The sequence below is a fragment of the Trachurus japonicus genome, chromosome 3 (assembly GCF_045865225.1).
Source record: "Trachurus japonicus isolate A0001 chromosome 3, Traja_1.0".
NCBI classification, from domain to species: Eukaryota; Metazoa; Chordata; class Actinopteri; order Carangiformes; family Carangidae; genus Trachurus; species Trachurus japonicus.
The window spans coordinates 8,942,115-8,967,832 of record NC_140909.1 but is presented as its reverse complement, the minus strand read 5'-3'; the positions used below and the strand labels follow the sequence as shown (position 1 = coordinate 8,967,832).

Genomic DNA, 25,718 nt, shown 5'->3' with positions numbered 1-25,718 from the left:
CCCCATGGTTTTTCCACAGTAATTCAAAGAACATAAAAAATGTAATTTGACTTTTGTCCAAAAAGCTTTACTCTACTAGTTTCATGCAGAACTTTTGCTGCTGCTGTTTACAGAAAATGCACCATGTAGTTTTTCTCGCAGGCGTATATTCATTCAGTCATATACTGTAGTACAACCTCTATGTAAAGCTGCGGTCGAGTGTTTCAGTGCAAACTTCCAATGAGGGGATTTCAGTGTGATTTCACTTAATCTTGTCCATGCATAATGTCGTGTAGCTTATATACATTTAAATACAAAGGGGATTATTTCCATCCTTTTTACTATTCCTGTCGTAGATTTGAGATGAAGGTTTATCATGTAACATACCGAGTATCTTCGAAACACCTGCCTATATGTAACTGCAGTAATAATTTTCTTTCAAAGTGGATTACATTGTGCTGGATGTAACTGGACTCACAGAAAAAAACAACAACAACTGAAAGTCACATGGGACACATAGTGCTCTGCGGAAAATATATTTTTATTGTACTTATATCTCCAAGTTCGAGGTTAACTGCTGTGATTCACACACTTTCTGGTTTGCACTGCTGCTGTCCTAGTGTGTCATCCAGCCTGACCTTCCCGCGGGACTGCTGCTCTTGCATATTACACACTGACTAACAGCATGACAACAGGACTAATCACAGCCTCGTAGCTGTGGTCTGCATAATGTTCCCTCTGATACACTCTAATTACAGATATCCATGTTCCATTAGTTGCACACGGGGGGTGGACGGCAGCGAGACCATATGGTTTTGAGGCTCCTTAAATTTTGTGCTTGAGTTTTTCTTTTCTTTTTTCTTGGAAAGTCAAAGGTAACATCAAAATTTGAATCTTTATTGAAAGTTAAATGTTTTATCTAAACATTTTAGTATTATTTTTTACGTTTTTGCAGAATAACTTACTTTTAAATGTCAGCTTTTATGAGACATTTATATCTAAATGTCTACCTAACTACACCTATAGATGTTCAAATACCATTTTTTCAGACTCAGATATTGCATGCTGATCCAATACCAGTGCTTTAGTAAAAAAATGAATTGCTGTATTCTTTGATAAACTAAATTGTGATGGCTGTAATTGTTGTATGACTCAGGTTAAACCCTTTGTAAAACACCAGCAAATACGTGAATATATAAAATCCTTCTTTTATTGTCTAATTTGACTGACTGATAACAACTAAACTAACAACTAACAACTAAATAACATTTTCTATACCAGAAACACTGGTGCCACGCTTCAAAATTAAAGCCTTGCATGCTGTGTGTGTTGCCTTGTTACTGATGGGACTTTTCAGTGTGACATTTTCCCAAATTGCTGACATTTTGCCAGTGGCTAATGTTATACAACCTCCTGGGAATTATTTCTTTGCACAGTAGCTGCAGAGCACAACTTCCTATATAAGCAGCTACACTGTCTTGGCGCTCAGATGACATCTGATACTGTGTTTTACGCAGCACTGGATGTATTGCCAATGCAAACTACTAGAAACCAGTCATGGTTTTTGCTTACACTGTTGACTGTAATCATATCCGACCAAACCAGACGTCTTCAGCTCCGTCCTGTGTGGTCTGTCGTCTTTGGCTTATATTAGCCGTGCGTAAAAAACCTGGAAGATCAATGACAGCAGAGCTGAGCTGGCTTGACATCCAGGAATAAACATTAGCAGAACAGAAGTGCAGCATTTAAGTGTTTTTTTTTTGTTTCGTTTTATTCTTTTTGCTCCTGTTGTCCCCTCAGTGCTGCTTCCATATGTTGTTTACTGTACATGTCACATGAACAGGCCGGTGGCACTGGTTCAACTGAGCTGGCCTCAGGTGATAGAGGAGCCGTAGGCAAACAGAGGCAGATAACATCTCTACACAAAGTGCTGTGTGCCCTGTTGGTGGTGCAGCAAACGCAAATACAACATACCACCACACAGCATTTCATTTTCTGTTTCTGTTGCTGCTTTGCTAGACTGTTATCTATTTGAAGTGATGGCAGCAAATGCCATGTCAGAAACATTAAAGTTAAATCTACTTATCAATGTTTTGTCTTGTATTTCAAGGCTAAAAGTAATTTTTTGTTTGGTTTTAGTTTGGGTCCATACTCACCAACATCATAAAACAGCAAAGTGGAAGCGAATCTCGACCTTTTGAAAAGGTCAAAAGGTCAGATTGTCCTAGCAATCCCTTATTATTTATATTATTTTAGTCTGTAAAATGTCCTGCTTTTGCCAGAGCACCAGAGAAAAACACTGGTAAATTGTAAAATATTGGACCTTTAAAGAATTTATGATCAAATATAAAAGTATGGCATCCTAATTTGTCTTATTTCATTAAAAGTGGGCTATTTTATTATAAGTGTGGGTAATGGCACTGCATGCCAGTATTTTTCTTTATATTTAATATATATTTCTGATATTTTATAGAGCAAATGGCCGATAAAAAAAAAAAGATCACCATTTAATTAAAAATATTAACGTTACAGCCTGAATACTTTTCTGAATCAACATTGTTTACAAACCATACCATAAAACCTCTTGCCGCCTTGACATGTCCTCATTCACCCTTGTGTCCCTGCCCGCTTTAAAAACAAGCCTACACCCCTGGTTTCTCTGTTCCTGGCATGCAGGAAAGGTTTGGACGAACACTTTTTCACTCGTCTGGCCTCACGTATGAGCTCATAGGAACTGTCTATATGCTGCTGCAGAATAGGGCAGTGTACTGTAAATCCCTGCCCACTGCCCAGCTCAGTCCCGACCCGGCTCAGGCCCCACAGTGCCCACCCTGAGAGAGCGTGGCTTAGACTGGCTTTTGGGGTCCGCTTCCCTTTCTGCTGAGTTCATCAGGCTGGTCCTTTGAGCATGGAGCTAGCCCACTGCCTTGTGGCTCTTTCTTTCTTTTCAGGCGACAAATGTGCTAAAACAGCACTCCATAATCACTTGGCATTAGGGGCTGTTGTGTTGGGCATTAGCGGTTAGAATTGACCAGCGGGACGTTATAAAAATGAGTCTGACAAGAGAACACCAAAGCTGATGAGTCTGGATCCTGGCACTGGACGGCAAGGGGATTAGTCAGCTAACACACTGGCTGGGGCGTCTGCAGGGTCGGGTCCCATCGCATCTCATCACCACCAGGCTTGAAGCGGCCCCCGTGGCTGCCGTGTCTCCATCCGCCTCTCTGGCCGGCTGGGTCTGGTTCCCATCCTCCCATCGTTTCTGCTTCCTCCTCCGCTCTACTAGCAAAAAAAAAAAAAAAAAACACGCACAACATCATTTCCTTTTTGTAGCGCCGTTGATGATTTCACTGGAGGAGCAGAAACATAGGAGTTGAAAGGGTTAATTGGCGTTAGAGGAGCTTGATTCAGTAGTTTCTTGTTTATTCAAAATGCTTATCAAACACACGCCTATCTGTTTATCGTGTCACGTTGGAAGTGGCGCATTTCAATAAGTTGCAAGCTTTCACATTCAGTATTTCGAGGGCGCTCTAGTGTTTTCACCGACTGACTGCTCTCTGCCAATAACTACAGTACAGCAACAGTCACCAGAAACGAATTAACCTCAGTAAAATGTGGAGTTAATTCAATGAAATTTATATTTTTGATCAGAGTTTTACGGCTCTTTTCCATCTGCCTGGCACTTCTCAGCTTGAACTGTTCACCCTCTGCTCTGGGGTGTTGAGTGCCTGCGCCTGTTTCTCTGGAAGCTCCTGCTGTTTCTGCTCCTTTTTGCCCAGCGCGAGCGGCTTCATGCTGCAGGAATGCAGCAGTAACAGGCAGTACCATGGGAAGAGTCACTGACAGCCGGGGTGAGATGCACGTCCTGTATTCAGACCAACGCATGAGTTCACTGGGCCTGAAACATCCTCTAATTCATCATAACTTTGTGCTACAGAATAGAGCAGTGTAGCTCAGCTCAGCCCTTCTCTCCCTCTTATCTCGTCTACTGTTATCTCTTCTCTTCTCCTTCCTTTTGCCTCCACCTCTCTGCATTTTCTCTCATCTTGTCGACTCTTACTCTACCTTAAATTAAATTAAAACTCTCACCTTTTAGATTACATTATTCTTTCTTCTTCTCCCAAGCTGCAACTTCTTTTTTCCACTGCTCTTTTCTCCTTTCCTCCCACTTTAATCCCTCTACCCTTTTCTCCTCCCTTTCATCTTCCCTGCTCTGCTCTGCTCTAACTTTGCTGTCCTCTTATTTCCTACTCTCATTTCCTTTCCTTTCCTTTCCTTTCCTTTCCTTTCCTTCATCATAATGTTCAGATGAAGTTGAAGAGGCAACAGGCAATATTGAATCTTGACAAATTTGATAAAATGAAGTCAAATATTTATTAGTCTCTATTTATCAGTGCAAACACTATTGTTTAGTTCAAACATTGAATTAATTCAAGTAACTGATTGTTAGAATAACTCCTTCTTTCAAGCCTCGTGACCAGATTTCCACACAGCACAAACAGAAAACATTTATCACTACGAAAAATGGCCGAGTCTGCTGTTTACAATTCTGTATCTGCTTGTGATTACAAGTGACAATGTCAGCGCACAATGCCTCCAAACCAGTTTGTTCCCTTTTGGATGGATGCTGTAATTTTTCCTTGTAACAGGAACAGTTTGATACAGATTGTCTTTATTATCAAGAGCGAACACTGACATGTTGATTAGGTAAATCTGTGAACAGTGGCCTTGAATGAATGGTCTCAATGTCCCAGCACAACATGCAGTGTTGGTGTTTTTGATTGATTTATTTGGATCAAGCCCTAATGCCACTTTTATTCCCAAATCCCATGTTTAAATGTAAGATAATGAACAAACAGACCACCCACAGTCACAGCCCACTGTGCTGGTCAATATGTCATTACATGTGTAGCTGCACCACCATTCAACCACACAACACACAGTGGGCTTGTTGTCACTGCAGCGTTTACAATGAAAACAATGGAGATCACGTGGTGTAACGTAATAGCATTTCTGCTCCGTGTGTCACCGTATGAGAACTTGAGTTAACTTGTAATAAATAAGTCAATACAGTCTTGATCCATTCATTGATGAGTATTTTTGTAGCGTAGCTCTGAGCAGCTCGTGGCTCTGCTCCGCCGTTCAAAAAATAGCTTTCACCGACAATTAAAGGTAACGAACCTACTGCTATGACTATAGGGATTATGGCAATGGGCCAATTTGCCAAAATGTTGAACTGTCCCATTAAAATACAACCACATACATGAACAGTGATGCTGATTTTTGGTGTTGCAGCTTCAACTGAATCTTGAATGTCTTTGTTGGCTCGTCTGCAACGCTGTTGGTTGGTTGATTGGTTGGTTGGTTTACTTTATTAATCCCTGTGAAGGGAAATGAATGTGGCCACTGACTGATGAAGTTACATCACTGGTCAGTTGAATGCCCTGTGACTGAGTGATAAAGTTTTACTATTGGTCGATTAGTTGAGTTTCCCCATTGGTTGTTTCAAAACGATTTAGAGTAAACCAGACTTGGTCGCATGTATGTACTGATACTTTGTGATTGCACTCTGCTACTATTACAGAGCCAGACTGTAATTCCTTTTGATGTGGACAATAATCTTTAGGTTTCAACAGCGAACATGTATAGATCTGTGTTCGCTGCTCTCGTCTTACAGCCAGAGTTGACCATTTACTATAAGTGCCTGCGGACAGTTTAACTGCAGCTTTTACTGCGCTCTCCTCTCGCTCTGTGTGAGGTGAAACATAAACCTGTTCGAATTAACAGTGCAGTATAATTGCTGCGTATCTCTGTGTAGCCGAACTAATGTGTGAGTGATAATGTGTCTCTCTTACCAGCGTCAGTGTTTTATTGTTTTGTTTTTCTCAGTTGTGCCAGGTGAGGCCTGCAGGCTGACTTTTATCCATGACATGTTGCAGTGCTCTCCTTTAATACAGTGTCTACGCCACACACATGGAGAGAATACCTGACGTGCACATCCTCAGCTTACTAGAGTACAAGGATACTACAAGGATGCTGATTGGTTTAGTTTAGGATGAAGCAGGCTTCCCTCCAATTATGTCAAACGTGTCAGGAATTTTAATGAAAGCAAGGCAACTACTGATGACATAGATGGAAGACCTGAAGGGAAAGAGTGTAAACCCATTCTTTTAACGAGGTACACATCATGCAGAGTGTGCAGCTTTGATGGCTTTTGGGTTTTCTTCTTATACGTAACAAATGAGTCCCCTTTTTTAAGCCTTTATACACTTCATATCTGTGATGTAAGGCTTTCACTACTACACTACACTAGTACTGCGTTGTTACCTACATCAGGTGCTGTCCTCTCTCTGTCTGTCCCATCTCCCTCAGCTGTGCATGTAGAGCAACAACTAAAGGATTAAATTCACTTACATGTTGTTCTGCAACCGTTTAGGATCTGCAGCTCTGTTGTCCAGCCTTCACAGATTAAACTATTGTTGTAAAAAACAACTTGAACTTGTCCTTTGAATGCTCTTTAACATGTGATTAAGGATATGTGATTATCTGAGAGGATTTGTGTGGTCATGCCGCTGCCGGTTTGCACAGATCTTTTCCACTTTGCTGCACGTTTTTGTCACAGCCCTATTCATTACCCACAAGCCATTTTCCTTCTCTTGACTTGCTTGAATATGTTTCGTTTTTGACCCTTGAGCTCACATATTTTACAGCCGAGCGTTGCTCATCTGATTATAGGGACGCAATCATGTATAATAATCACTATTTAATGAAAACACTACGGCAGAATTGTTAATAATCAGTGATTTGATTTGAATTAAAGTCAAATTAAATTCATTTTTGTAACTTGCTGTTATAGTTCAAATGCCTAAATTTGACATTTCACATCATTCTTGCAGTGAAATAACAAATAAATTGCATAAAAGCCTAATTTTTTGCCTACAATCTTAATCTCCGTTACTTCTAGGCTTATAGTATGTGCAGTAAAGTAACACAGCTGTTAAACATGTCAGCAAAATATTGTCATGCACCCACCTGTCATTTAGCGCACCTATGTGTAATTTGATGATAAAAATCACATAAAGGTGCAGAGTCAGACCTGGGTTCATGTTATTTAACATGTGTCTGTGACAACAATGGCAATAGATTTTTCTTTCTTTTTGTAACGGCTGGAAATCCATAGTTTTTTTTTTGTTTTTTTTTATTGCACCCTCTGGAAATTTCCTGATGATTGTTTTCTTGGTTTTCTATTTTTTATCAGTCTCAGAAAGTGGAAAAAACGTGATTATCATCACGGTGTGATATGAAACTTCGGAGAACAGAGCAGAGAGCTGTTGGACACACTGATCCAGCACAGACACAGTGTAATGTGTTTATCTTCCTAGACAAATAACACTGCACAAAATGCTGCTTATGGTTACATGCATTGGTGGCTATACTACAATAATGAAGGGAGAGAGGTCGGATTGTTTGTCGTGAAGTATGCACCAGCAAAACGCACACACTGAACCGAGCTGAGTGCATTGTGGGTTGTACCTTGGGATTTGCAATATTTTTAATTTACAGTCTCATTCTGCAGCAAACAATGGGGTCGTCACGTGGATGGAAAGCATTACATAATGGCTAGTTCTTCCTCAGCAGATTTACACTGTATATTGACTCTTAATGGGTGGGGGACACTTTCAAAGCAAAAAAAAGAAATACAGATTCAACGTTCAGTTTTCAATTTGGTTTAAGGGAGGAAACTCATAACGGCCTGTTCATGTTACAGAGGAACAATCACAGAAATAGCAAAGTGGTGGAATTTCAAGTAGACCCGTTATCGTGCTCCGCGACTTGGGACATTACTTGTTAAGCTACTTGAGATATTGCTGAGAAGCGGAGTGGAGTTCAACCAGGTTCACTGCAGCATAGTGTCTGTACTCTCTGGCTATAAAAGGCTCAGCAGTCCTTGTCTGTTACGAAGTGAAAAAGCAGGAGAGAGGCAGTGAAAGAGGAAAATGAGAGTTTTTTTTTTTCTTGCTGCTTGATCACAGGCTGCGTCTTAGAGTAAATGTCTTCAGAAGATTAAAAGTAGCCTGATTCACTATCAGTGACAGAAGACCCTCCATGGTAAATTTAGCACTGGAAGGATAAGTATTATAACCTGTTTTCTTCAGCGTGAGAGCTTCGGGGAACTAAGCATCTCTCTATGAATATCAGCACTTCACACTATTTTTACACAGGTTAACGTTTCTTCTGTGGTTGCGGATGAATTAGGGAGAAACACAGTCTAATAATAGCAGGAATATGAACTCCTATAATGAGAAACTACTTTATATTTTCATTCACACTGTCATTCTCAGATTTCTCCTCAGGACTGTGTTGTTTAATATATTCTAACTTCATTTTAGTTGCTTTGTGATGTCAGTAGGTACCTGGCATTTATTCATTGTTCAAGTGCGCCAGTGTGGTGCCAATTATTGTCTTTTATTTATTTGAATTATCGTCTAGGCTATTTATCGTCAATTACTTTCTGCATTGTAATGCACAACTTTGCCTCTCCTTTTTAGGCTATAGGCTAATTTTCTTGGCTTATTGTAATGTTATAGTCCTACTTTATAAAAAGAAAAAAAAATAACGGTATTGCACAACAATCGCGAGTTAGGGACCCCCCCGAATATTGATGGGTATTTCGCACACTGCAGTAGGCTATTGTCATTTTATCTTTTCAGGTCAGCATGTCATAGAGAGTATACTGTATGTAGGCCTAGATACTGTACTGCAAAATAGACTGCATTTTACTGATAGTACAGTTGATAAGATGTGATGTTTACAGACGTGTTAGCAGCATGACTCAAGGAATCTCAATGTTGGTCACTTGGGCGTTTCAACACTTTGTTCCAGACTGAAATATCTAAACAATTTTTCCAAGAATATTTATTTGCACAGACATTCATGGCCTCAGTGAATGAGTCCTTTGAACTTAGGTCAACTCAAACTCTACATATACCAACAGCTGATGGATTGCAATGAGATTCTCCTTATAATTGTGATGATCCCCTTAGGGTGCACTGTGATGAACATGATCTTCAAACTTATCCACTAGTGCAGTGGTTCCAAACCTTTTTTGGCTCGTTACCCCATTTTGACATCATTCACAAATCAAGATGATTTGCCGCTCAATCAAGATGCGCCAAATCCATTTATATTTGAGAAAGTGAAAGTATAGAATACAGTTGTTTAAGATTGTGTGTGGTGTTTTTAATCATCATTTTAAAAGGATAATAATTAGTTAAAAATATATTTTTATGAATAACTTTTTTAAAGCAGAAGTAAGCGGAATGTTTGTGTTAATATAAGTCTTAAATAGTTATATCTTCCGACAGCAATCACTTACATAGAGTGTTTGGTCTGAAACACGGGTCTGTCAGTCACTCTGCTCTGCTCTAAGCCGAGGAGAAAACTTTCCTTGTATCCTACAACCTTTGTGTAGGAGAGAGAACGGCATAAAGGGGCAGTCCTCTCTGTGTGTGCAGCCAAGGGATGCGCGTGAATGTGGTGACGTAGGGACGAGGGCGGGGACTGCTAACTCCATCGGCTGACAAGAAGTTAGCCAAAACGACCGGATCGCTTACTTCTGCTTTAATCAATTAGACATTTCAGGCGACCCTATTTGAATTCCAGGCGACCCCACGTGGGGTCCCGACCCCAAGGTTGAAAAACACTGCACTAGCGCCTTCATCAGGTCAAATTTTCTTTTTTAACTTTAGCTTATTCAAGTTGAATATCTAAGTAAAGTTTCACAGCATGGGTGCACTGTAGAGTCCTTAATCTAAACGTCTTTCTTTAATCCATAAATATGTTAATGCGACTGGTCACCTGCACAGTGCCGCTGGAAACAGGTGTGCTTTAAATGACTGCGTCTTGTGGGAGGGTGTGATGGATCCTGTGATGCCGGTGCAGTGACTGGATATGGGGGAGAGGCACCGCATGACTGGAAACAGTTGACAGGTTTAGTGGAAAATCAAGTTTAGAGTCTCTCTCAGAGGATGGAGACCTGAGTTATTACTGTAGGGATACACTCCTCGCCCGCCTGCCCTTCTCTGAACCTTGTGAAAACTCTTTCTGATAGAAAGCAGAAGTCGGGGAGTGTGTTTGCACAGTCGATATTTAAGCTGATATGTGGAAAGTAAAATGCGGGTTCAAAAGCGTCTGCCTGTTTTTCATGCTGTTGTTTGAACAGTTCTTTATTTTATTATGGGAGATAACTCTGTATACTGTTTTTTATTTATAGCCTTGTTTTACAGATCTCTTTCTCTCGTGTTATGTAATCATTGGTTATTAGGACGGCAGCGCTGTAACTACCATGATTCTTTATGCATGAATACATTCGACCTTGACCCTGCAGCCATTACATGTGCACTCATGTTTCTTGAAATCCCCAAACCAGATTTGTGTTTACTGGTTGAGTCCCTCACAAAAAACCTGAACAATGTTGACCCGAGTGAGAGGAAGGGGATGAAATCGAGAGATGCCTGTTAATCCTGTCATATGATACTAATCTGTGGACAAACACTTGGCCTCTTAAGCGGAGATGTGACATTTCCTATACCGGTCATTAACAGGTTACACTAAAACCCTGTTCTTTGAGGCTTTTCTTGTGGGTGTTAATGTTCTCTAAGTGAAGATTTAAGTTGTATTTTAAAGCGTTAAAGCTGGTGATTTTCTATATTTTTCTCAGTGTAAATAAATTCCAACAGCAAATTGATCCTGGTAACTAACACGGCCTGTGAGGTCCAAACCTCACATAGCTTATTCTTCTATTAGTGTCCAAACACATGTTTCTTCACGGGTACTGTTAGTGTATTTAGAGCTCATCTGTGTCAAATTTGTATCAACCCTCTGCTGAAAAACTACAATATCCAGAAAATTGATAAAGTGAAATCATTCAATTTGATTATTCTACTACAGAGGAAAACACACAACCGACTGTTTACCAAAGTTTGCAAGCTAGAAAAAGAAAATATAAAACCTCCAGATGAATGGCGTCTCAGAGCAGCCAAAGTCCTGACCTGGTCTATATTATGTGACATGGATTAATAAAGAAACTCCAGAAGCCTCCAGAAGGTTTCTATTAGTAAGTAGGGAACAGAGCCCGAGCCGGACCTGCAGGGCAGCCGTGAGTCAACAGGGCACAGGAGGGATCACACACACCCTCCCACAGACACCTAACTCAGGACAGATGAAAACATGGAAATAACATCTGCTTAAGAACTCTCATCGCTGGAAAAACAACTGTTTCGCATCAAACGTCACATTCTTCTTTATTCATCACAGTGTATTTTGTGTGCTGCTCGCTAACATGGTTTATGCCGCTGCTGTGCGCATCAACAGCCAGCTTTACATTTTTTTTTTTTTACTGTGTGCACATTATGCTGTTTCACTCTACATTAGCCTTTTTGCTGCAGGAGACGCTGGGTTGACTGAACCTTGTGATGTGCTCCAGCCAAATGTGGGCCTGCATGTTCACCTTTTTGTTTTTCCATGTGCCCGCTCTTCCATGAGCGCACCTGAGCTTTGAAGCTGCCCGCTGCAGAGAAGAGCTGTGTCTTTGTGCATGAGTTTGTGTGTGTGTGTGTGTTTGAGAGAGAGAGAGAGAGGGAAACAGAGGGGGAAAAAAAGAGGGAGAGATGGGAGCAGGGATGCAAACATAGAGGACAAAGATAGCTTTGATCACACTGGAGTGTCACTAATGTCTTGCTCCTCTCTGACAGAACATCTGAGGTATGATCAGAGGCGTGGATGAGAGTGAGCGGCGAGCAGCAGAGAAAGCACTTCTGTTCTGTTTATTATCATTTTGGAGGCTGATTATTCGCAATACTTTTAATTATTTTGGATTGCAAACCACTTGATAGTGGACACACACGAGAGCGGTCATGTTAAACATCCTGCTTTCCGCACTGATCGATCCCGACAGGCGTTTGAGGAGCTTCAGGAGGAGTGAACGACTTGCATCAATACTAGTATGTATCACCCCAAGGGGCATGTTTAATTCTGCTGCGTGTGTACATGTGTGTGATGAAAACAGTGCGCCCCGGGTCGATATCTCCTTCAAATGATTATGTGTTTCTCGGCCGATGTAAGGCTGCAGGTTTTAGAGCTGTTCATCTGTCTTGATCCTCTCCTCACTGTGACCTAGCCTTTCTGGAGGTCATCCTCTTGCTTGCAACCCTCCAGACATGTCTGCTACTTCTCCTGACTGGCGGTTTTCTAGCCCTGCAGGATTAAGTCTGGTGGGAATTAACCCCTTAGACCACCTATACAGCCGCCAAAGCCCTCCTCCACATCTGAGCAAGAAAGAAAGACAGAGAGAGAGAGGGGAAGTAATCATGAGGAGTTAGATCCAGGGAATGCGATTGCTCGGTTTGTTTGGAGAAGAACGGCCCTGCCTCTGTGTGCATTATCTGGTTCTGTGGACGCCGAAGACTCTCCAAAAATGTCACATCACATAACTACATCATTGTGCGTTTCTTCTGTGGCCCACTTTGAGATCACACATTGTTTGCTGGAAACAGAAGTAAACGGTGAAACAATGCGAGCTGAGATTGTTGCATCCTGTGAGTGGGGTGTGGTTTAGGAAATCATAGGAACTCAACTGAATGGCTTTTGTGGTTTCCTGTGAGGTCACTTAACCACAAACACTGCTAATTTCCCCTCTCTGCTAAGAAGAAATGTTTTCAAATAGGGACTCGTTATGTGACTCGTTGTGTAATCTAACAGATGCATGCACTACCACTCTGCACAAAACACCGAAGAGGGAAACAGTTTTGGGGCCATTATGCAACTAACTTTTTTAATATTCTGCTCACGCTGTTTTGTTCTGGGGGGCGGGGGGGCAGGAGTCCCAGAGCAATATTTTTACACCGCTTTGTGGTGCATTAGACAGGGCACTTTTGTAGCTCAGCTGTTTATGTCTCCTTCACTCCTGTGATTTCAAAAGTGAAGCACAAGTGCAAAAGAAAAAAAAGGAAAAAAAGGGAAAAAAAAGATACCCACACAACATTAACCATCATCTGGCGGTGAAAGTGAGCATTCAGCATCAGCAGAGACAGCGGCGTCGCTTCTCCTCATTGTATCCCGGACTGTTGATCAACACGGGACAACGGGGGTGGCCGCTCTGTTGTAGCCGCGATAAAAATAGATTAAAAACCAAAAAAATGAATCATATATGAAACAGAAGTGTATAATCAGACGTAATACAGTGAAAAAATGTGAAAATAGCGAGCACGTATCGGAAGAACAAGTGAATACCCCCCCGCTTTCCCGGAATGGTCCACCCCTCCGTGTGTGTAATGGTTCGGTCCGCACCGACGCCGTTGCTCGCAGGGCCCAGGGAGCAGGGAGAGGTTCACTCCGCCTGCCATTGCTGTACACCGTCCGAGTGATGCCTCCCCTTTCCAACTTTTCATCCAGCGGTTAGCGACGACACGTACCGAGTGAGGTGGTCTTCTTATTCGCCTTTTTTTGTTTTGTTTTTTTTTCTTCTCCCCCCCTTCTTCTCCTTTTCCCTACTTCTTCCTCTTCTTCCTCAACTCCCCGTCTCTTCCATGACTCGATACCTGACCGGACTACTACTACTACTGCTACTACTAACGCCAGCGTTTCGGCCAACGAAGATAAGATAATGAACTTTGGACTTTCCACACGGCTTTTCGTGACATGTTTCCCGTCGTCCCGGATAAAATAAAATAACAACGCAGCCCGGCGTGGCGGCGGCTGGGCGAAAAAAAAAGGAAAACAAAACAAACACAACAGAAAAACCCACTCAACACTTTCAACTGGAAGGAAAATAGCGCAACTCTCCCTCCAAGTGATTATCCCAAACAGAGACAGCAGCAACTTTTGACCTGCTGGTTTTTCCCAAGCAGAATAGGAGAATAAAATGTCCTCCAAAGCTTCAAATAAGGTGAGTAAAACCAGAGCAAAAAAAAAAATCAAGTGTTAGGCTAAATACCAACAGTATCCTGCGGGTTCATGTAATAAGTGTGATGAATTGAATGGCAAACAGTGGTTAATTGTGCTGTGGATGCACCACGTAGTAGTAGTAGTGTGGCTATATGCTCAATGGTGGTTGTGTTTTGCATATAAGTGTGTGTGTGTGTGCTTTAGGGTGTTTTATTCTGATACCTACACCTTAGTAGCCTACAGCTTACAACCTGCCATGCTGTTGTTTTACTTTTTTTTTTTACTGCAAAAGGTTTAAAAATAACATATACTTTTTTACAAGTTGATAAATTATCAGTGATAAATCACCCATGTGTGTTTTCATATCCCTGTGGCTCTGACCTCAGCTACCTGTTGATATCCACTGTTACAGTTTTAATAGTTGCTAAGGTAACAGGAAATCCCCATGGATACAAACTGTAACTGAGGAAATATGACTTGAGTTTCATGAAAGTCATGTAAAATTGATATTGATCATGCCAGTAAGGTTGTGTTAGCAACCCAGGACAAACAGCCACCTGTTACTCATACTACTCATACTCACCTTTGTAGACATCTTTGACCTGTAAATTAACTTGAATTTTTTTAAAGTTTGGGGCTGTTTTAAGCGCATCCCAATTTTAGAAACCACTAATTTAATATGTGTTGTTTTCACCAGCAGCGCCGTAGCAGCTGTGTGTGTAATTTGCTGTTCATTTATAAAGAACAGATCGTCTATCTGGTGCAGATTTATGTAATATATATAAGGCATCAATGATGCATTCCTGCAGAATTTGTGGGAAAACTAGGTCAGGCCAGGTGTTCACAGCAGCACTTGAACATGAAACTGTATGCTTAGTACATTACAAGGTGAGTTTACATTTCCCGTCATGCACCATGTGATTGCACTGTCTTAAAAAAAAAATGTAGGCTACTTGAATTTGATAACAGACCAAAGTTACAGTGAATGAAACTCAACTAGGCCAATCATATTAGACCTAAGTATTTTAGTATTTTACATAGTGTGTTCAATAGTGTTTTCTATGAGGAGATTTATACCGTAGATTTCGGTTTGACAAGTCAGGAATGTGCTGTGTTTGTCTATTGGACGGGGTGATAGTCAGGTTTGGGCGGTTGTTCCTGTTAGACGAAACCAGCCGGTGGTGACGTTATGCTGGACTGTGTACCACAGCCACAGTCACACCTTGACATACAACTTACTACTGTACTGTGCTTTCAGATGGTAATGAGCCAAGAGTCTGTCATCATGTGCTTATTCGTAATTTCAGTATTTCTTCTTCTTACTCTGTATTTTCTTGGTTTTTTAAGTATTTTACTCAGTAGGTAGGTACAGTAGGACTTTTGAACATTGTTGTTTGCTTTCCTCTGGTAGTGAAACTTTAACGTTTGAAAGAAAACGTCTGTGAATGTATTTCCATTTCCTTAGAGCAACGTCGTTTTCAGTAACGCCTGAAGCAATAAGATGACAAAAGAATAGACTGAAAAAACAAAAAGAAAGTCAGGATCTTGATGTAGACTTTTGACAAACAATGAGTAAGCATGGTCGGTCGACTCGGTACCCCTCCTAATTAAGACTCTGTTTCCTGTTGCTCCTCCAGAGTAAAAGCTTTCCTGTTAGGAAGCTGCAAGTTGGGTTGGAATTAAAAAAGCAGATTATCACTACAAATGACCATGGCTGCTATCAGTTGGATGAAACTAAAACAGGAGCGTAGCAGTGGCAGAAGTCATGTTGACTGGTTGTTGTTGACAGACTGCTTCCTGTAGCGAGATCATTGTTATAGAAAACCTATGTGTTTCGGTTACAGTAAATATGTATACGTTTTTTGAAGGTGGAAAACAGCCTTAAAAAGTTTCATCCTGCCTGTAACTCTCAGTGTAGTGAGGACACGGTGATCTGTGCTCATATTCCAAGTTTATCTGTTATTGTTAGTTACAATAATACAGTGCTTATGTTTATCAGGGGTCCCTGCACTGTTTAACCAACACTGTAAACGACAGTAGATACAAAAGGTAAGATGGACTCGCCCCTTACTAAAATCTTTGGTAATAGATTCCATGATGTAATGTGAGGAATAATCAGTTGAACAAGTATTACTTGCTTTGTCTATGGTTCATCACCCTATCCACTAATTAACTCCACCTGATGATGAGTTATATTTGTATAAAAGCCCGTAACGCCCGTGTTACTCACACAGCATGTGAAGCTATAGGTGACGACTGTTAACGGCATGAAAATGTTGCAGTTTTTTGTTTTCCAGGAAGACAGTGGGTGTGTTGACCCATGTATCAGAGGTCAGTAATGCTATTATTGCACAGTGCAGTGCGCTAATAATGTATCATTAGGTTGGGAGGATGTTTCAGTATGTATTTAGTGTTCACTCAGTTGTTACACCTCACAGCACTTTGTCTTACCCGGTCTTAGTTGAAGCCTACACCTTCACAACAAAATGACAGTTTACATTATGCTAATAGTTGTTTAGGTGTGAGACGGAAAGGGAAACATCTTTGGGTTCGGTGCCAAAGCTCCCGCCCTGGCACCAGAGAGAGAGAGAGAGAGAGAGAGGAGAGCTCAGCCTCGCTGGTTCCCTCTGTTGCAGAAGTTAGTTGAAGTCTCTGCTGCTTCCAAACCTTTGAGTCACTCACAGTCATCTCAGCAGGGCAGGAAAGTTTGGGATTTTTACTTTAATGAATACATTTTTCCCCAGTTAGAGAAACAATCAGTCAGTTTACTGATATCACAAAGCTGTGTCGCTGTCAGAGTGCTTGGTGTGTCTTGTAATCCCAGGATACATGGTTAGTGTTAGCAGTTTAAAAGACACAGGAGAAAGTTTTCCGTGCTCGGTGGATAATATTTTATGAAAGGAAGACAGATAAGTACTATTCAATATAAAGGATTTATGAAGCAATTCGGCTCATCGCTCTGTTAGATTTTTAAATATATCACATTTGTACTCGTATTATTTAAATATTAAATTTATTATACTGTATGTTTTTCTTAAACGAATCAATCATGTAACTGAAATCAGACTTGTTGAAAACCACATTATCTCTTTGGCTCCACCATAAACGCTGGCCTCTATCTCTGTGTTTGGCCTCCAGCCATTCCTACTTGCTTTTGTGAATGCACCGCAAATAAAAAGAAATGTAATTAAGAGCATCAGCAGTCCCTCCAGCTTCGAGACTTGTGTGTGGAGAGGACAGACTGAAATAAGTGGAAAATGCATTTTGGATTGGAGGACGCTGTATTAATTAGGAGCTGCACAGCGGGCCTGTATTTTTTTGCTTTGATGATTACACATCTCCATTTACATCACTGAAGGAGGGAAATGTAATTAAAGGACCAAGTGCTGAGAAGAGGAACAGAGTCCTGGTGATGTTTTTGTTCTCTGTCCGAGTCTCCTTGTCCCTTTTTTCAAAAATAAGAGCCGATGGGAAGTGATAACCACAGTATTGTACAATCAATGTCTGGTGTCTGTAGCACCATCAGTTTGTAAAGTAATTTCTGCTGGTACACTCCACTTTAACTGGCCTATCAGTGTTGGTATAGTGACAAATGAATGTAGATCATTTAGCAGTGGTTTTATATGAATGTTTATTATCATTAAAGATGCCGCGGAGTTTGCTTTTGGTTATAAAAGAGTCTCATATTAATGTGGATGAATCTACGTTACCCACACTTGTTAATGGGTCCGTTTTCGATAAACATATAATTTTGTCTAGTTAATCTGATATTATTATTTAGTGGTCTACTCCTGGTTTCCTGGTTTCCCGGACGATGCCCGGCGGGTCATGGGAATAACGCCACCGGATCGCTACTTATCATTTATGGTCGGAACTACGATGGTATCTGATCGTCTTCGAACATCCGACTTTTCGTCCTTGATTAATGAATATATTCTTGGCAAATGCTTTCGTTTTTGTTCGTCTTGCACTGGTCCAAGAATTTCACCGTGCGCGTGGAGGCTCATGGGAAATGTAGTGGGAAAACACATCTGCTTTCCGAAAGTCCTCGTAGTCACTTTAAATGTAATAAAGACAGAATAATTCCGAAACTCTCTTAACATGGTAAAGTACAATCAAAACAAAACAGGATTTTGACCACATGTAGCTTACAAGTGTGTAAAACTGATGTGACATAGGTATTCGTTTTGATACTAGCGCCAACAGAAGCGATCAGGGCATCCCTTTTGGAAACCTCACAAGAAAGAAAACATTCTGTTAAACACAGTCCTACATTGAGCACACAAGCCCCATCGTTTATCTTAGTTTAGACTAAGAGGCGAGTCTTTGAACGTGCTGTCGTCCGTCCCATGATTCAGAGCGCTCCCAGCCCTTCAACAGTGCAGGTGTAAGCCGTCTGTGTATAAGACCAGAGAGCTGCCAGTCGCTCAGACCGAAGACAGCAGCCGGGGGCTTGTTGGTTCAGCTGGGCTGCAGTGTTTTTGGCTGTGTGACCTATCTGGATCTGAACACCACGAGTATAATTTGTTCAGTTTTCAGGCGTAATAAGACATTTAAAGTACGCTTTAACATTTACAGAGCGGGGTGTCTCATTCAAGTTATAGGGAGTTGTTGTATTTTCATTGAAAGAAGGAGTGCAGACAGTGGATTGTATCACCCTTCTGTCACTTGAGATAAAAAAACGTTGAGGGAAAGCAGCTGTTTGTGGTGTTTTATCAAGGATATCTGACCTGCTTATCCTCCTCTCATCTCTGGAGGGAAATCCAGGGCAGATACAACTCAGCAGGAGGCAGGTGGATAGCAGAGAGAGACGGAGACGAAGAGGAGGGAAACTGCCCTCTGAGGGAGGAGGTGAGGCAGGAGCAGGAGGAGGAGGGGTGAAATGGAGAAAGGAAGGAGTGGGAGGGGGAGATGCATCGGCTATAATCTGAGTCACATGGCGGATCTTAAAAAGACTGCCTCTCGCTCTCATAATCACAGCCTTATAGCTCTTTGGCTTTTTCGTGTTATAAAGCTTATTGTAAAGCACGTTTTACACTACGTCCGTTTAACTCGAACCGCTACAGTAGAAAAAACAAACGTCATTGTCCCGTGTTTGTGTGTGTGTGTACGTGCAAGGCAGCAGTTTTATCCAGCTAATTGTGGCTCAACATTATTGTTATGACGATCCTGTGTGTGTGAGTTTGTGCAATAGATGATTGACGGTTGTTTTCTGACACTTGGTTTGATGGAAGTGCTCCACATTGGTCTCCACCTGTGTGGATGCAGCTCAGCTCAGCTATGTCCATTTCTTTTTATTTTATCTTTTATTTTTTGAGAAAGATGACACAAAAACTGGGTCATGTAGCCAAACCATCACCATCATCAGGCTGCAGATTAGATCTACAATATTCGAAAAGGAGGATTGTCGGTGAAAACCGAGCTGGTCAGATGTGTGTGTGCGTGTGTGTGAGAGAGTGAGAGTAGACGGTGCTCTTGATTGAGATGAATGGATGTGTAATGTTGTACAACCCTGAGTCTTGGTTCAGCAGCAGCAGCAGCAGCAGCATCGTCGTCGTCCCTGAGCAAAGCGAGGACACTCACTCAGAGGCAGCGCCGCGTCCTTTCTGGCATCATGGCAGCGCAGGTCTCTGTAGGGATTTATCATTCCCACTACAGGCATAAGGGATTTGACACAGGGTGTTGTGAGAGACAGAGAGAGAGACAGAGAGAGAGAGAGAGAGGGAGGGACAAGAGAGAGTGCATGTGGCAGCCGTGGCTCAGCTGGTTAGGGAGGAGAGGACGAGGCTGGAACAGATTCATCCCAAGGCTTGTTGCCCCAGATGCCTTCACACGCACATTCGACGTTGCCACCGCCGCCGCCGCTCTGCGTTCTCCTTCTTCATTTTGCTCATCTTCCAGTGTTAGCAGCAGCCGGCGTAGAGCGGCGAGCGTGCTGCTGTCTTTTCTGTCTGGGAAACAGAGACATCAGCCTCTGGGAGACGTCACGTATCGGCAGCACGCTGTAGCTGAAACGAGAGAAACATCACTAGTGGTGATATAAAAGCTGTGTGAAATGTCCCCCAGATGTCAGGCCTCTTTCTGATCAAGGTGACTCCCTTCTCTCTCTACAGTCACTGGGCTGATTTCCACTCATCGTTCCCCACAATGCTTAGTCAATAGGTGTTTAAGGGATAGTAGCATTTTTTTTAAGTGGGGTTGTGTGATCTACAAATAGCCCCTAAATACTTTAATTGCAGTAGAAGACTCTCCTCCTGTTAGCAACGCCAGCCCATAGCCCTGCCCAGAGATTTACAACATACAGGGTTGTGAACAGACCCAAAGAAACGGCCTATTTCCGTGGCCTAAAAGAGGTTTTACCTGAAAAAAAATACACAGTTCCATTGTTCGCTATAATATAATTTTTTCCAGCCCTTCAAAGTGCAGGAAAAAAGCAGTTTTTATTTGGACCTTTGCAATTAAAGTATTTAGGGGCTATTTGTAGATCATACAACCCCACTTTAAAAAAAATGCTACTATCCCTTTAATATGCATTGTTTCTGCTGAATCATCCTCAGCTGCTGTCATTTTTTTTGGCCTTTTTAGGTGAAACGTGTGATGTGATCAGACCATCAAGCAATTATTCTCACACCCTGCTGTGAAAAAGATAAACCATCATCGTTGTTATAATTGGTTATTATTCATGTGTGCTGTGCTCTCTATAAACCGCTCTGTGGTCAAACACGAGAGATAAAATCATACTTCCCTCTCAGTGCAAAAGAGAAGTTAGTCATGACACTGTGCAGGAGAAGAGAGGACTGACATCATGTTGTTAGCAGATCTTAAACCTGGTGTTTTATTTTGCTTTTCCCAGTGTGTTTGCTGAAGGTGGTGGCGTTGAAACATGAATATGAAGGTCAGGAGTTATAATCTAGTGTGTGAAATCTCTGCTGCGTTCCTTCTCTGAATCTGTTATAGTGCACATGTCCTAGATATAGGATTAAATGTGCACTCAACTTTCTGTATCCTGACCTGTCATCATCGCTGTAGAGCATAATAGTCTGCCCCCAAAAAATAAAAGTCAAAAACACATCGGTAATGCCATCGGTGACAGATACACAATGCCACTTTCGTCCCATAAGAGTGAGGCCTTTAATATCTGCTGGTTTTCCTTTTTCCAGTCATAAAAAAACCCAATATATCTCCAGTGCTTTGTTTGTTTCACTACTGTACATCCACTGTCAAAAATGCCCCGTGCATATCTTTAATACTAACCACGTGATGCACAACATAAACAGCAGCAGGAGCTTTCACTTTCTCTTAATGATATGATAATGAGGGCCGGTGAGTGATGTAACGAGAACCACACTGAAAATGAGTTCAGCTCCAGTTTACAGGTGCTTCAGACCTGTGTGTGTGAAGTACATGCCTGTAGTGTTACCAAACATCTATATTCAAATTTCAGACCTATATTTAAATCATCTAAAACAGGCCTGTTGTGTGATTCACTGTGCCCTGACTGTGTCCTAAACAAAACTCAGACTTGGTCTCTGCAGATACTGACAAGTACCAGACTTGGGTCGGGGCCAAAGAATGTCATCGGAGCAGTATGGATGTGTTTCTGTCATTCCTCTATCCTGCTGTTGCCAACCTGCTCAAAAAACAACATAGTGGTGTTTTGTTTATGGGTTTTTTAAACGCATATCTTTATTGATTTTTGAACTTGGTACATCATTCGTCCAAAAAAATTTTGTTACATCTTTCAAGTCTTTAAAGGTGTTCAGAAATGGCTGTTTGTCCTGTTTGTCGCGCCTCCTTCTACGAGTTTCCACGAGTTGCTGCACGAGTTTGCCCGAGTAAGGAAAACAAATTTGATTGGTCATTATCGAGCGTGCGGGATATTCAATGCTTGGGGCGAGACCGAGCTCGGTGTGTGTGTGTGTGTGTGTGTGTCAGACGTCAGACGTTTGATTGACGGATGACGGATCCAATATCAGTTGCTGATGAATCGTGAGCAGCGTGACGCATAATTTGTGTGCCTGCATTAGCCTATCCAATGCGGAAAAAAACTACCCCACTTTCAACCCAGATTTACTTGAAAATATAATTTTGCACAAAGTTTGGGCTACATCGTCTGATAGATGAGTTATTACACTAATGTTATGACCCATAGTGTGATCAAATTCATTTTTCTTTTCTGTACACCTTTAAACATCTCCCCTCCCTCCCCCCAAACCCTGAACTTGGAGCCACCAGTTTAAGAAAACAACAAACAATTTTAATTGGTGCCGATTATCGAAAAAAAGCCAAATATCGGCCGATATTATCTACCATGTCGATAATCGGTCGATCCCTAATGTACACTACAATAACAAGATGAGAAGGCTTCATTACAGGTCTGCACCATTTGTTCTCAGCACATTGTAATTAGTTCATTAAGTGCGTTGACGGCTGTTACTCCCTCTGCTTTGGAGGGTTGTTGTTATTTACGAGTCGTTTATGTATTATCTTTCTGTGCTTGTGCATCTCGTTGAAGAATGCATGAACCCCCCCTTCCCTTCCCTTCCCTTCCTCCCTGTCTCTCATCTCTTGAGGGAATGGTAATTATGTTGAGTGCTGGGAAAATGGCCGCTCCAACAGTAACTCATTAATTCACTATAGATTCTGCCCCACAACATGCCTATTGTGGCAAAGTCCTCAGAAGGCCTGGGAATGCCATTGAGTGGGCTTGGCTTCTTGTTTTATGGCAACATGTGAATCCGCAGACGACGAGTCGCGCGGCTCAGCGTTGCGTAGTTTTTAAAAGATGTTGTGCAACTTCAAATTTGAAAGGCATTTTGTTTTAACGCCTCCCAAGTTTGTGTTTGAACATTCAAACGTTGCTCTTATCTCAGCAGAATTGTGGGTAATCTTTGCGACAGAAGAGACTGTACGTGTGTGTGTCTGTGTGTGTCCTTGCTGGTAGCGGCTAATTTTGGTCTGTGTGTGCTCTGTGGAGGCAGGCAAACATGAGACCCTTTGCTAATGCTGAATCACTCCTTTGTTTAATGTGTGTGTGTGTGCGCATACGTACATGTATATGTGTGTGTGTGCGTACATGCCTGTGTGGTGCAGTAGCTTTCTTCACTCAACCACAGTGTGAAGTGAAACCATCATTTATAAAACTCTTAAAAGGGGAAACGTCCCAATATTTACAACACAGCACGGACACTCCTGTAGCCTTTGAACTCTGTGCTGCTCAGCTTTTGACCTTTAACAACCTTTTACACTGAACTTGGCGAGCGGGATGATGCAACAAAGAGTTCAGATTTCCACAGGACGACACAAACTTTAACTACACTTTTATTATTGTTAATGAAAAACCATGAAGGACTTAAGTTGGCACCGTCCAAAAAGATGCTGCAGCATCAGGACCAGGGTTTACGTGGTAAATATAACTGTGACAAAACGTCTTAAATATGATTTTAAAGTTTAATGTAGGACTTTTTGAACAACAAATGACCTCACACACTGAATCATTTACACCGCAGCAACTTCTCAGAAACCTAAAACACTCATCACAGTGGTCGCCACCGTCACGCCCATTTACCAAACTATGACTCCCCTTTCACCTTCACTGTTACTGAAACTTGTCTATTTTTGTCTCTCTGGTTACTAGATCCAGTTAAATCCGTGGCCAGATTTTATTTTGTGCTTGTTTTCCAGGAGAGAGTGATGATGGTGATGATGGGGGGATAAAAGGAAAACAAAGTGAAAGAGAAAGAAAAGGTTAAAGTGGAAAGACTGAGTGTGTGATGGGAAGGAGAAGGTGAGGGAAACCGGTTGGAATGAGAAACAGGCATAGTAGAGCCCTGTTTGCTTATCTGCACATTCCTGTAGTCTGTGTGTGTCTGTGTGTGTGTGCGCGTGTGTGTGTGTGATGGGCGGGGCGTCGGCGAGAAGTACTGATAGTTGTGTATTCAGTGATTGGCTGAATCCAGAGGTTCCAGTGCTGGATCTGGTTATCGTTCCCATTAGTGCTTCAGCTTACAGTTGGTTTCCACAGACACAAAAACAAAACACAAGTGCAGTTTGTGTGCGTCTGTGTGTGTGTGTGTGTGTGTGTGTGTGCATGTGTCCTGGTACAGTCAACCAGAAACAACGTGAAAAACAAACACGCTACTTTATGTGTCCATGTACTAGTTGGCACTAATAAATATTATTGTATAAATATTATAGTTGGATATGTCGGTCGGGCTCAACTCATGAAGCAATTTCCTTCCATGACTTTGTAATCAACCATCGATCATCACCTTTAAGTTTTCGCAGCACCAGATGAGAGATTACACGCAGTACAGATATATTCATGCATGACATATGTGACTGGGCGTCAGTTCCAGCTTTGGAAACTTGGCACCTCCGCCTGCACCTGCACCTGCACACCCTGAAGGAGAGAAAACATCCTCTAGCCTTGGATAAACATTTCACTCATGAGTGTGGTCCCCCCAAAAAAAACACCCCCAAAAAAAACACCTTACACCAGGAGAGAACCGCCGTCCGAGAGGCCGTTTGACACTTTGAAGTTTGCAAGAAAAACCGCAGCTCGAAACTAAACCGATGTGAGGGATTGTGGGAAAAAATGGAAAGTCAGAATCCCACCAGAAGTTATCGCTCTCCTCTGTGACCTCGACACTCTGCCCGTCTCTCTAGGCGGAGAACAATTAGTGTGGTTGAGCTGGGATGACTTTGCTGCTGGATAAGCTGCACATGAGATCCTAGCCTAGCCTAGCTGAGTGTCTGGGTCAGTGGAGAGCAGTGAACAGCCCGCTGCACATCGGCTCCGTGGTCAGAGACAGCAATCAGAGCCTGCACCTGACCTACGGCCACCAGTTATTTCTAACTTGTGCGTTTCGTTAATCCCTGATTTTTATTTTTTTCATGTTGCATGTGATTCATTATAGGTATATGTTATGTTTTTATAACCTTTATGTTAAATGCTCTCTATGGTTTTGATACCTTAAGTTTGTCAACATCCCTCTTAGTGAGAAAGAAAGAGAGATTTATGAAAATGAATCACAATACAAAATGCAGTTTGGGGTAATTTACTTATAAACAACTACCAACAACTCATAATGCAGGAATCCTGTTTTCTTACTGAATATCAATTCTGATATTTAGTAATAATAATAATATTAAATGTATTTATAAAGTGCATTACATCAAAGTCAGGGCCCCTAAATGAGAGCATTTTGCCCCTAAAATTTGAGACAACAAAGTAAATTTTTCATCTACTTGCACATGGGCAACCAGTAAATTTACCTTCTTTTTTTTTTTCTTTTTTTTTTACAATGTGGTGAAACGTGGAAGAGACGACTCAAAAATCTGTAATCTGTCATCATGAATGAAAAGGAAATGTTAATTAATGTTAAATTAAATAAGAAATGTTAGTTAATTAATTATATCGATTTACACCCCTTAATTTTCTGCTTGTGTTCCTAAAATTTGATGTTAGGGGCCACTGCGCTCCTAGCAAAAATAAAAGTAAGTCTGAAGCCCTGTCAAAGTGTCAAACAATTTACACTTAACAAGACATCGCTGATGAAAACCTAAGACCCATATACAACAGTGAATAAATGGGTCTTAGGTTTTGCTTTAAAAACCTGCCTGATGTCCAACGGGAGCTTGTTCCACAGCGGAAGCGGCCCACTCACCAACCGTCTTCTGTTTTGACACCAGCAGCGATTAGTTTTTTCTTTATCATTCGAAAACTACTGAACTAGTGTATGCATTTCCTTTGGATCCACAATTCCTCGTTACATCGTCTCACAGAGTCGTGG

General features: G+C 41.6%; 1 protein-coding gene across 36 annotated transcripts in view; it reads left to right on the top strand.

Moving 5' to 3' along the window:
* The window catches only part of tjp1a (tight junction protein 1a), a 128,705-nt gene that overhangs the window by 55,334 nt on the left and 47,653 nt on the right, over positions 1 to 25,718 (top strand). For 2 of the 36 annotated variants that reach the window (XM_085759678.1, XM_085759639.1), the window contains exon 1: positions 13,374 to 13,924. The exons of 31 other annotated variants lie outside the window; for them this stretch is intronic. In XM_085759678.1, the coding sequence (XP_085615804.1) occupies positions 13,901 to 13,924 (24 nt within the window). In that variant the 5' untranslated portion in view covers positions 13,374 to 13,900. Of the gene's footprint in view, positions 1 to 11,676; positions 11,982 to 13,373; positions 13,925 to 25,718 lie in introns of those variants that run through there. 3 more of the 36 variants (XM_085759722.1, XM_085759579.1, XM_085759733.1) reach the window with 3 other exon arrangements.